The 12,239-nt window shown below is 34.7% G+C and overlaps 1 protein-coding gene across 1 annotated transcript in view; it reads right to left on the bottom strand.

Annotated features, from left to right (window-relative positions):
- The window catches only part of LOC126817538 (myopalladin), a 45,567-nt gene extending 44,465 nt beyond the window's left edge, over positions 1–1,102 (bottom strand). The window contains exon 1 of the mRNA XM_050544591.2: positions 242–1,102. Coding sequence (XP_050400548.1) covers positions 242–320 — 79 coding nt within the window. The 5' untranslated portion in view covers positions 321–1,102. The remainder of the gene's footprint in view (positions 1–241) is intronic.
- Positions 1,103–12,239: the final 11,137 nt, after the last annotated feature.

Below are 12,239 nucleotides of genomic sequence, written 5' to 3'. Positions count from 1 at the left end.
TACCTTTTTATACACAATTTATTACTACTGTCCTTTTTAGACTTAGAATTTAAAGAAATAAGTCGTTTGTGACACCAAATATTATGTAGGGCAATACGCTTAGAATAAACCATGAAATGTAGACTAATGAATGTATGTTCTAATTATATAATTTGAATATATGCATAAATTGGGATAATTGCATATTTTTATGAACAATTTACAGATAAATATAAAGCAAGCATAAAAAACATAAACTTACCCGTTCGTAATGTAAATATGAATATGGCAAGTGTCGATAAACTTTGAAAACTTAATTTCATATATTGAGGTAATTCCATTTTAGTAACGTTCTGTTCACTAGGCCCTATATATCACAATAATAATAAAGTAGTATCCACTTTTAACTGTGCATTATGATCCAAGATAACGTCTATTTCATTAATCTTAATCCGATTGAAGATTAGTTCGATTTAATATCAACATTTTATGGAAAATTATTTTGCGACTAAATAAGAAAACCTCCTATCACTTGAAAAAAAAACTATGTTTAGAAGTAGACGTTTCTTCCTGATTTTCATCATGTATCAATTCTACTGGTGTAATTTATATAATATTATTAATAACCATTGCCAACGACTCTCACGTAGCGTAATCCACTGCGATTTTTTTGTCTCTGGTAATATTCTACTTAGGGATTACGCACAAAGACGGCTTGGGCTACCGATCATTTGAAATTCGAAGTGTGACATTTTCATCAGACAATTGGCGAAAGGTTTTCTGTGTACAAATTATCGTTAATTATCATAAATTTGTTGTAAAAGAAATCCTGTGCTGCGACAACTGACTCCATAATCAAACAGTAGTGAGTCTCGGATGTTAACCGACGCGGCACTCGATGCTCAATGGCTCTCCTATACTACACTTGAGTGCTCGATGACAATACTAGCGGCAATTTCTTCACTGCCAGCTACCAGTTGGCCAATATTAACAGTAACTCCAGACCTGACTCGTTGATTTACAATAACGCATGTGTATATATATATATATGCTAGTATACGATCGTATAACAGAACGATCGTTCGTACAATTATTGGACTCGTTGATAAATTGCTTCTCACAAAAGCTTACAAACTATAAAACCAAACAACACACATTACAGAATTGATATATTGCTCGGAACCCAAAAAATAGACAGGAATTTATCAATAACATGTGTATAAAGCGTAGATTGTATAGATTACTATCTGGACCTACTGCAGTTAAAGCTGAAAATACAAGTAGAACCATTAAACGATAAATATAACAATCCTTGAGTCTAATTCTAATGTAATTAACCCGGAATCTATTATCGCTTACAGAATACGTTGAAAGAAAAACTAGCAACAGCTGTGAGCAACGCGATTGGAATAAATCATTTAAGTTTTATATTAATGCAGCGAAAATAGTAATTGTATATCATTGCACATTTCGAGTTCGATTTCACATAATTGATATTTTCATCAATATCTCCAGAGCAACTTCAAAAAACATTTATTTTAAAAATGTTGCCAAAGACTGTTTTTTTTTCTGCTTTGGGTTTTCGCGTTTTTGGGGGGTTTTTTTAAATTGATTGGGACTATTAACCAAGCGTTTCCGATGCTTGTTATATCAGGAAGCGCTTCTTACACTGTGGCGCGTAATCTTAATAACAATACACTCACCGGGGTGGGGGGGGGCAGGGTAACGGGAATATTGTTTGTTACTGGGATGTAGGTTATAAATGTGTGGTTTAAGCTCGGAGAAAAGAAATCTGCAATTTTCTGCTAAATTATGTGTGATGTCCTTACAATACCACTCCGTAACTCGGGCATAGCTTGATATTTCAAAATGTCAATCGGATAACCTTTAAAAACACTGTGTCCAACAAGAAAGGGGAATCTTTTATGCTTGTGTATGTGACAGTTAATGTCTACAATCAGGCAATGTGTACAATGCCTGAAATATACCAGTCAATGTGTACATTGCCGGGTTAGGCTTAGGGTAAGGGTAGGGGTGGGGGGTTAGGGTTACAAAGGCATTGTACACATTGCCTGATTGTAGACATTGACTGTAACATGTATATATTTACATATTATGTCGTCGCGTCTGTCCGCCCCGGGTCACATTAATTATTATCAGATTGTGACGAAACTTAAAATACATGTTTATATCCCAAAGATCTTGTCGATATTGCAAGTATCTGACAGTTACTTCATGGGTTATTACCTCTGAGTGTACGAAATGTCGCGCTTTAAGCTTAATTACAATTTCTAATACAATCCAAAAGGCAACTGTTCTTGATATTCATATCCATACTGAAAATTGAAAACTTTTCTGATAAAACTTATCCGTTTCCTTTTAAAGTCATCAAATGGCTTCATTTCCAAGTAATATACAAGAGGTCATCATCCTCTACAATGTTTTTATTATCAAGCATTTAGATTATAAAATATATGTTATACTCTTAATAGTTTAATACTTAGATTAATATACTTTCCACTGAATTACCGTCTTGCCTATAGATTTAAGTATTGCAGGCACAGTGCTTCTGCTCCGGAATCATTTTACGAATATCAAAACTAAGACAATAAAAACAATATGAACATCCAATACTAACTCAACTCACAACTCACTTCGCCCCATAACACACTTCACCCCACAACACACTTCGCCCCACAACACACTCCATCCCACCACATATTTTTCCCGTTTAACCCATTTTTGGTAATCTCGGTCAATTATTCCGTACATAAGGCTTTGAACTTTTATACATTCTGTTCCCTTTTTTGAATATCTTCGTGGTTTCAGTCCCGATAATTTAACCCCTATGATTCTAGCTAAATTTAATGCCCCAGATTAAAAAGGTTATAATGGCTATTATACATGGCTACCCAAATCCCAAATTGCTTTGCAACCTTTCTTTTATTTCACACAGGTAAGCCCCCTTAAAAACTATGCTTCCACACAGGTAAGCCCCTTAATCTGCTTCTACACAGGTAAGCCCCCTCCCACACAAGTAAGCCAACTAATCTATACTTCCAATCTGCTTCCACACAGGTAAGCCTAATTTTGCTTCCATACAGGTAAGCCTCCTTTTGCTTCCACACAAAGCCTCCTTTTGCTTCCACACAGGTAAGCCAACTAAACTATGCTTCCACACAGGTAAGCCCACTTACTTTGCCTCAACGTGACAGGGAAGCCATCTAAACTATGCTTCCACACAGATAAGCCTTTTAATTCGCTTCCACACAGGTAAGCCCCATTTAATTTGCTTCCACACAGGTCAGCCATCTAAACAATGCTCCCCTTAAATTGCTTCCACTCAAGCCATCTAAACTTTGTTTCCACAACTTTCACACAGGTAAGCCCCCTTTAATTTTCTTCCACACAGGTAAGCCCCCTTAATTTGCTTTCACACAGGTAAGCCCCCTTAATTTGCTTCCACACAGGTATACCTCTTAACTTTGCTTGCGCAGAGATAAGCCCTCTTAGCGTATGTTCCATGTTAGATTGTGGAATAATAAGGCTGAACAGCCTCACTCAAAGTTATTAAAGAAAAACATTCACTTTACTACTTGTGGACACAGTATAAATAAATTAAAACAACCTTAGTGTATTCCTATGTTAGATTGCGGAACAACAAGGTTGAACAGTTTCACTCTAAATTAAATTAAAACAACCTTAGTTTCTGTCCATGTTAGATTGCGAAACAACAAGGCTGAACAGGTTCACCCAAAATTATTCAAGAAAACATTAGCTTTACTACTTGCCTGCACACAGGTAAAGCCCTTTTAAATACTAAAAAAGAGGTCAACCTTAGCGTATGTTCCCTGTTAGATTGGGGAACAACAAGGCTGAACAGTCTCTCCTAAAATTATTAAAGAAAAACATTCAGTTTACTTCTTGCCGACACAGTAGAAATAAATTAAAACAATCTTATTGTATGTCCCATGTTAGACTGCGGAACAACAAGGCTGAACAGTTTCACCCTAATTATTAAAGAAAACATTTGCTTTACTTCTTGCCGACACAGTTGAAATAAATTAAGACAACCTTATTTTGTGCTCCATGTTAGATCGCGAAACAACAAGGTTGAGCACGACTCGCCCAAATTATTGAAGAAAACATTCATTACTTTGTCTGCACAGTAGAAATAAATAAGACAACCTTTGGTGGATGCTCTATGTTATAATTATATTGCGGAACAACAAAGCCGAACAGGCTCACCCAAAATTATTAATAAAGACAAACAGACATTTAATACATCCTAATCAATCGACCACAGCTAAACACAAGTCACGCGTGACGCATGCACGTGTGTGACCCATATCAACGTTTTTCTTCAAATACTGATATACATATAATATGCTATTACTATACCTTCTAGATTCAGATTCAGATACTTTCATGTCGAACACTTTAATAGCCGAGGACTAATGCCAGATAATCCTCCATTCTAGCATCCAAGATTTTCTCTGGCCCGTTCATTATCAAAGTTTATGTCAGTCGCAAACCTTTTTCGATCTACATGTATTGCATTAAAAGTTTCGTTATTTACACCAGGTACAATATTGGTCAATATCTTCGAGATGAACCATTTCCTCTTAACCCCTTCAGAAATGTATTTGCAAAGGGTTTACTTTCCCGTTCCACGCTGTTTGCGACATTTCAACAGATCGTGAACTTGTGCGCGAACTTGACTTGACTACTCAAGTGTTCAGACAAAGTAACAGTTGGGACATTTGTCTCTTACGGCAAGGGCCGGTAACTCAGTGAGTAGTGTCTTTGTATAAATAGGGTCCGTATTCAAAGGTTTCCTTAAAGTTGAGTAAAAATACTTAATTTTTCCGCTTAACTAAGTGTCTTACCTTAAATCGGTATTCAAAGGCTCTATTTTACATACACTTGGCTGTACACTGTAAAAATATCCAATTTTCATGTGGCCGAATTCCGTAGTTTAACAATTTTTTTCTGTTAATCGATGGCCTTTTTTGGGGGAGAAATTGTGTTAAAAGTGTGAATTATTTCTTGAAATTACGTGTTTTATGTATTTCTATGGAATATTCAGTATCAAACAGGAAATTTCCGTGAAATTTTGGAATAAAATGTTTTATTCCCTTCTATAATGGACTTAATTCTGTTATTTTACGGAATAAACGGTGGAATAACCGGGAATTTCCGTGAAATTTAAGGATAAAATATTTTATTCCATTCTATAATGGACTTAATTCTGTTATTTTACGGGATGAACGGTGGAATGACCAGGAATTTACGGATTATTTCTGTTTGCAAATGCAACGATAAGTAATCGTATACATATATAATCATTCCTAGTAATTATCATGTTATAGGATTTATTAACCATAATATGAAAAATCATATTTTGTAAACTTTGGTATATAACATGTCATGTATATCTAATTTCCATTATTTATAAGATCTATAAAGTGTATTGCTATTCATCATACGTTATTCAGATTGTAAGTATTTTTATAAATGTATAAAAATATGTTTTAACGCTCTGTGTGTATAGGATGTATTAACTGGTTATAATCAAACACGCTTAAATCCGGATAGTATAACCGATTGGCCAGTGTAAGCCGGTTTGTCTCTATGGCAGAGTTTACATACCTGCAAATTGATAGTACCGCAAATTATCTCTGAAAGCCTCTAACGGTCCAGTAGCGGTTTGTGATACCTTGCTCTGGTATCCCGATTAGGATATTCCGTTGTCTTAATTGAAGGAATTTCTGTAAATTACAGGAAAAACAAATACGGATAAAATTGTCCTGGTAAATTTTTGTTTCCGGATTTTTTTTACATTTTTTCACGGATTTTTTTGTTACAGTGTATACTTGAATAATTATGGAATATCCGTCATTGCCAAAATCACGAATTTCTAGCTTCGCACTCAAGTTATGTCCCCTTAAGAACACCACTATACTCGTACTTAACTAGCGTTTGTCTACAATTAGTTCCCGCTAGACACTAAGCTAGTTGGCCGACATTTTAATTCCTACATGGACGATTTTAGTCGAAAACTCGAAGTATACTTCAATAATTTTAAGAAATATTTATTCCGCTTCAATTTAATATCATTGAAAAGGTTTGGTTAGTCATTGTGTGCATGGCAGATATGAAACGGTTTGGGACAGGGCGGCAATTTAGTAGACAGAGCTATTCTCGACGAAGATAGTTGTCTGTGTGCAGAATGGACTATAATCTATTAAAATCATAGTTGTTATTACTAGGAAAATGTTTGTCGAAATACTATATGAAAATAGTATGACTATAAATTATAATAGTATGCATCCTGTTGTTTTCGTAGATTTTTATAGAAAATCATGTACGCATCCTGTGTATATGAAAGATGCACGTGACGTTATTTTCTACACTACCAATTAAAGATACATTAGTTAAGAGTTTTATAAAGAGTTGGCCATTCTTGCTATAATAAATCAAAAATAGATGATAAAAAAAGAAAATGTTGAAAATTTCAGTCAAATTACTTAGTACTGAACGGGATTGGCACTGTTCGAAGTTTGGACTAGAAATAGGCATCAATTGTGTCCTCACCGTCTATGAGAATTTGCGATCGGTTGATTGACAGGCGATAACTCCACCCACATATTCTCGATTATCCAGTAACATGCTCAATGACTATGTTAGCCTCGCTTGGCAGGCCTTTTATCACCAGTTTCCGGTACTGACATCAGCGACTAACGGTAAACGTTAGCTTGGTCCGCCATTTTTATTGATTTAATGTTAAATGGGCGACTGTTTAAATCCAAACTGTATCCAAGCCATCCGTGGGTCTACAGAGTTGATTTTGAGCTTGTTGTGTAAATAAAGGTCTAATTAATAATTTCTATAACATCTGAAACCCAAATAAAGACTTGCAATAGGCAGATTTAGCTCTTGCATAACGTATGTTTAAAACGCAATAAGTAATACAAAAAAATAATTGTAAAACATTGGTTGCCCCTGCGGCCACCAATCATCATCATATATTTGTAAATTTATATACAAAGACAAGAACATGTTACAAAAAATACCACTGGGGAATAAATTGCAAAAAAAATAAATCATGCCTTGTTTCTCATGGTAGTATAGATGTTTGTCGAAATCTACAATGGAATATCAACAGTGTCAAATTTTACAAATGAATTTAACACAGTTTACGTTATTATAAGATAGTCGTGGAAAACATGAATAAGCAATACGAAAAGGACAAAACTGATCGAAATAGCAACAAATCCTTGACCATCTCGGTGGTAGTAATCTTATACAATATTATGGCATTACAACATCAAAGCTGACGATGAAAAAAAAAATCCGAGGCCAGCTACGCTCGTCGACATTGTCTTTGTTTCAATATCAATTCCCTAATTTTTTTAAATCGTCATTACAGGTCTGCTACTACACTGTGTACTCCAGTTAAAATAAGTCTTTATATTCTCACTTAACTTTAAGGTACCCCCATAGGTCACTTAAAGTTAAGTGGATTTTTCTCACTTAAACTGGCCTTTGAATACCACTAAAATACTAAACACTTAAAAGTTAAGCCAGCTTAACTTAAGGGAAAATCTTATACTTAACATTGCCTTTGAATACAACTTAGCTTTAACTTACAGGAAATTCCGTATATTTAAGCGAAATTTAGTAGTTAAGTGACTATCTTAGACTTAAGATATCTTTTGAATACGGACACTGATGTGTAAATAAAGCCGCGTAGCCTTTTAGACTTCAAGGAATGTTGATAATTTATTGAAACTGGATAAAAAAAATTCTAGTTCTAATTTAAGACCAGGCATATTTACAGCTGTGGCATTACAAATATAACTTCTTTTTATTTTTTTATATTTGATTTATTAGTTTCGCTCTCCGACATAGAGAGAGGGAGAGAAATGGGGTTTAACATCTACTCAACACAAACTAGGTCATTTCGGGCTATTTTATTTCAATAATTCGCTTGCGCCTAGGGGTCTTTAGCAGTGGGAGGAAACCGGGGGGCCCGGAGAAAACCCACGAGGTTGGACAGGCGACTCAATGACAGACCCTATGATTCAGCGCGCACGTGTTAACCATTCGGCCATCCAACCCCCACTCTCCGATAAAGTTTAATGTTTAATGATGGTATCTTGTTTCTAAATTCTGTTCATTAACAACTGTGTAATCAATGGAGCGTTTGGGGAAATCGAAGTAGATCGTTTATAAATTAGCCCCTCTAAAGGCGTAAAACATTTTTAATCTATAACAGATCAATCTGATTAAAACATAGATCCTATTTCGTTTTGTTTTTTTATAGTTTAAAATTTCAATTTACTTGGCTTCAATACACCGGGAGCTGGAAGAGTTATTAAACAACCCGTGTTCTAGTTGATATGAGGGATTACCCAATCAAATGGTCTGTCGATTCGAGTTCTTGTTGCCTGGAATGCGGAAATGTTTGTAGACATCACAACACGATAGAGAAAACAGAACTTGCAACAGCCGAGTACTCGTATGACACTTGACGCGGCCTCCCACTACAACCCGGCAGATCTTCATGTAATGAGGGCCATCGAAAGTATAAAAAAACAAAACGAAATATAGATCTGTATTTAATCAGATTAATAAAAGATATCAATAGTTCAAAATATTTACACCATACCATCTTGTGAGGGCCACAAAAATATATGAAACTGAATTCACGAGTTTGACACAACCATATCTGTGCAGACGGAACATTTTACTGAATGTCATTTTCATATAAATGGCAAAATTCAAGTTCTTCAACTTCTGGTAGAAAAAAACAGATATGTGAAATTTTGTTTGTATTTTTGCAGTTGATAATTAATTAAAATACTACCTCGATTCTCATTCGACCTCCCCGAACAAATAACTGTAAACACACAGGGATGGATGGGACTAATATCTCTAGCTTTAGTACACTTGATCCCGAATCTACATTGCTTAAAATCATTTTGTAGTGGGGGGGGGGGGGGGCGTTACTATACAGAATAGTGATGGTTAGTTGTGAATAGCTACTGGACAAGTGTATAGGATTTTGTATCAATTTCAAGAGGTTTTTTTTCTTCTTCTGTCATGGATTAACCTCATTGGAGAAGGAAGATAACAGTGGTTTCCTAAATCCCGTTTAGGGGCCCAAAATTGTAGGTCCATCGTAGAACCTTCAATGCTGCTAATTCTAATTTTAGAGATGTTTATGATTGTATAGCACTTGAAGATAATGTGGTATGTAAATTTTAATGATAGAACATCTTATTATAAAATTGTTTATCTAAGAATAGTTCATCCACTTCTATTCGACATGATGGCGTAATTTAATGAAGTACAATTAAAGGGTCGTTACTTTAATTTTGATTAGAGAAACATTTAATGGCTTCACTAAATATAATCTCAATATATTTTTAATAAATATTCTGAAAATTGGATGAGACGAAATTGAGTATTGCATTTATTTAATCTACTCAGGGAAAATTTTAACGGACAAATATTATAGGAAAGAGAATTAAAGGCAGGGTTTCAAATCATTTTCTTCAAATTTATTTTTAAAAGCATCAATCAACTAGAATGGGAAGTCTTTTTTGTTTCTGTATTTCATGGTTTAAAGTTATTTTAAAATTTTGGGGACTCTGTACAACCATTTTTTACGCCCATTTTCACATTTTAAAGCCCCGTATCTTTATTCTAGTTTAGTTTAGCCACCGCACCCCCGCCCCTCACTTCAACTTTAATCTTATTTTGTAAAGTTCAGCAAATATGAATGTGCCAGAAAATTATTTGCGTATTTGAAAAGAGCAATCAGTGATACGCAACATGGTATCTGGAATTTCGTATTTAGGCCAGTATTTTTTTTTCTTGAATACCCCTTTAATAGTGTGATATTTTTTGGATTTGAATTATGAAAGCACGATTATACCAGAAAACTATTTACATATTTACAAATAGAAATGAGCGTGCTTTTCACTAATATGTAACATGATACCTGGATTTTCGTATTTGGACATTGCATAGCCCCCACCCCCACCCCCCGTAATCATGGTAAAGTACCATCCAAAGTGTCAAGGTAAGTAAACTTCTTATTGTGCGCTAGGCTGATTTCCTGTTATAGTGTCGTGAATATCCTTGTTCTGGCTTATAGTGTGCCAGGTTTCCGTATATGTTAATGAGTCACGTGATATCCTACATTTGCATATGAAAGATGATGCTGTGCGAAAGATGCTATGTAGAAAGCGTCAAGGACAAATGGGATGTGGCAGAGCGCAAATGGAAAATGTAATGAGAGAAATGTAAAATGTAGATACTTCAAAAAAAGCATTTTCCCACAAAACATTTGTCATTTAACACTTAACATTTGATGTTTTACATTTAGCTCTTGCCTTAGGGGTATTTTGCGTTTATCATTACCGGTATTAGGACTTTGTACATTGTACTTTTTACATATAATCAATGGAAAAGACATTGTAGCAGAGCATTTAATATTGGCAGCGATACCCTTCCATATGAGCGGAAATCCCTGAATATTCTTCTTGAAGGAGTGAAACATGTACACCATTTATTCAGTTCATTTATCGTGCAAAAATACTTTATTGGCTATTATATCGCCGATAAGCATAAAGAGTCATAGAAGAGACATTAAACACTCACTAAAGAGCTAAACACCATGGTAAATTTAAGAAACAGACAGACGTTTGTCAGGAGTGTTAAACGCTGTTAATCAGACATTAAATTATCTCGTATAAGTGCATTATATACAGGTACATCATTTCCATCAATGACATTTTACAGACTGAATCTTGTGCCAAGTTCACGGGTGTTTAGCCCCATTACCAACGTATTTCTGTAACATATTTATCCGTCAATATCTCACTTTATTTAAAGTATTTCAAGAAAATGGATAAAAGGTAAGCTCGGAGGGCAATGGCGTAATTATTCCAATCATTTTATTATATCATTGGTTATGCCGTTCCTTAGCAGACGTCAGCTGATACCTTGTTTTAAACCAAGTTACTGAGATCTACATTAAACAGCTGCCATGACTCTGTCAAACCATTGCTCTATAGTTAATTTAGTTTTAAAACCCCAGCTAAACTGGCTCCCGGGGTAGCTTTTGAATGAGTTGTCTTAAAAATTGTCAACTTGTGTGCGCTTTTTATCATCGGGTGAAAATATATGTACCGATAAATTATATGTACGCATAATTAATTATATCATATTTACAAACAGAACGATAATTATTCGTTAGGAGAGTTATCCCTGAATATTACTCCAGAACGATATTAAATCATGTGCATTGCTCATTTCTAGATCGGGGGTGATATTATCAAAATGGCTGATCTGTTATGCGTTAATATTGAAATATACACTGTGGCACATAAAAAGAAAAATAGTCTAGCCCTGTTTGGCTTTGTTTATAGACAAAAACAGTCGAGTGAGCTTGTGCGTAAGAATTATCCACAAATGCAAAGGTAACAGAATTTAACTTTGGAAAACAATCCCTTCTATTATATTATCTCCCTTTGTAATTTCAATATTCCAGAAACCTTCACATTTGGTAAAATAATGATACAAGTTGAACTACAACAGGTGAGATTATAATCGGGCAAGAAACAATTATGATATATTTGTAACAATAGAAAACAAATCATACCAACTTTATGTTTCTCAAAGGAATAAATTTTTTAGACTGGTTAAAAGTTTTCGATGTCTACATCTTGGAAACAAGTTCTGCACCAACTTGGGCGATGGATAATGTGGGATAATGTTCGGATAAATTATCTAATTACTTGATCTACGTTCCGTGTCACAGGTGGAAACCCATCATTAAATAAAGTATTCCCCATGTGAACGCTACTCTCTCATAGTTTAAAATCACCGGGATTCTGAAGTAAACTACTAGCTCATCTTTCGTGGACTGAAGAGCATTCTGTTCGGTCCCTGGATTGACTGATTTCATAGATCATCCATAGTGACATTTTTTAAGTTTTAACACTGTTGCCAAGTCGTTAATTTTAATGTTGCAATTTCATATTTTTAAGTTATATTTTTAAAATTTATTAAATAAAAGCCTTAAAATAGATGGTATCTATAAACAGTCCTACCTTGTTAAAGAACAATCCTATTAATCCTATAATTCACTATTGCCAGTTGAGAAATTGGCAAAAATATCATTTTCCTCTTCAAATTGAAACGTTTGAAGAAAGCTACTCCATGGTGGAGAATAGAAAACAAGG

The sequence above is a fragment of the Patella vulgata genome, chromosome 4 (genome assembly GCF_932274485.2).
Source record: "Patella vulgata chromosome 4, xgPatVulg1.2, whole genome shotgun sequence".
Lineage (NCBI taxonomy): Eukaryota > Metazoa > Mollusca > Gastropoda > Patellidae > Patella > Patella vulgata.
The sequence above is the reverse complement of the archived record's forward strand: the minus strand, read 5'-3'. Positions and strand labels throughout refer to the sequence as shown.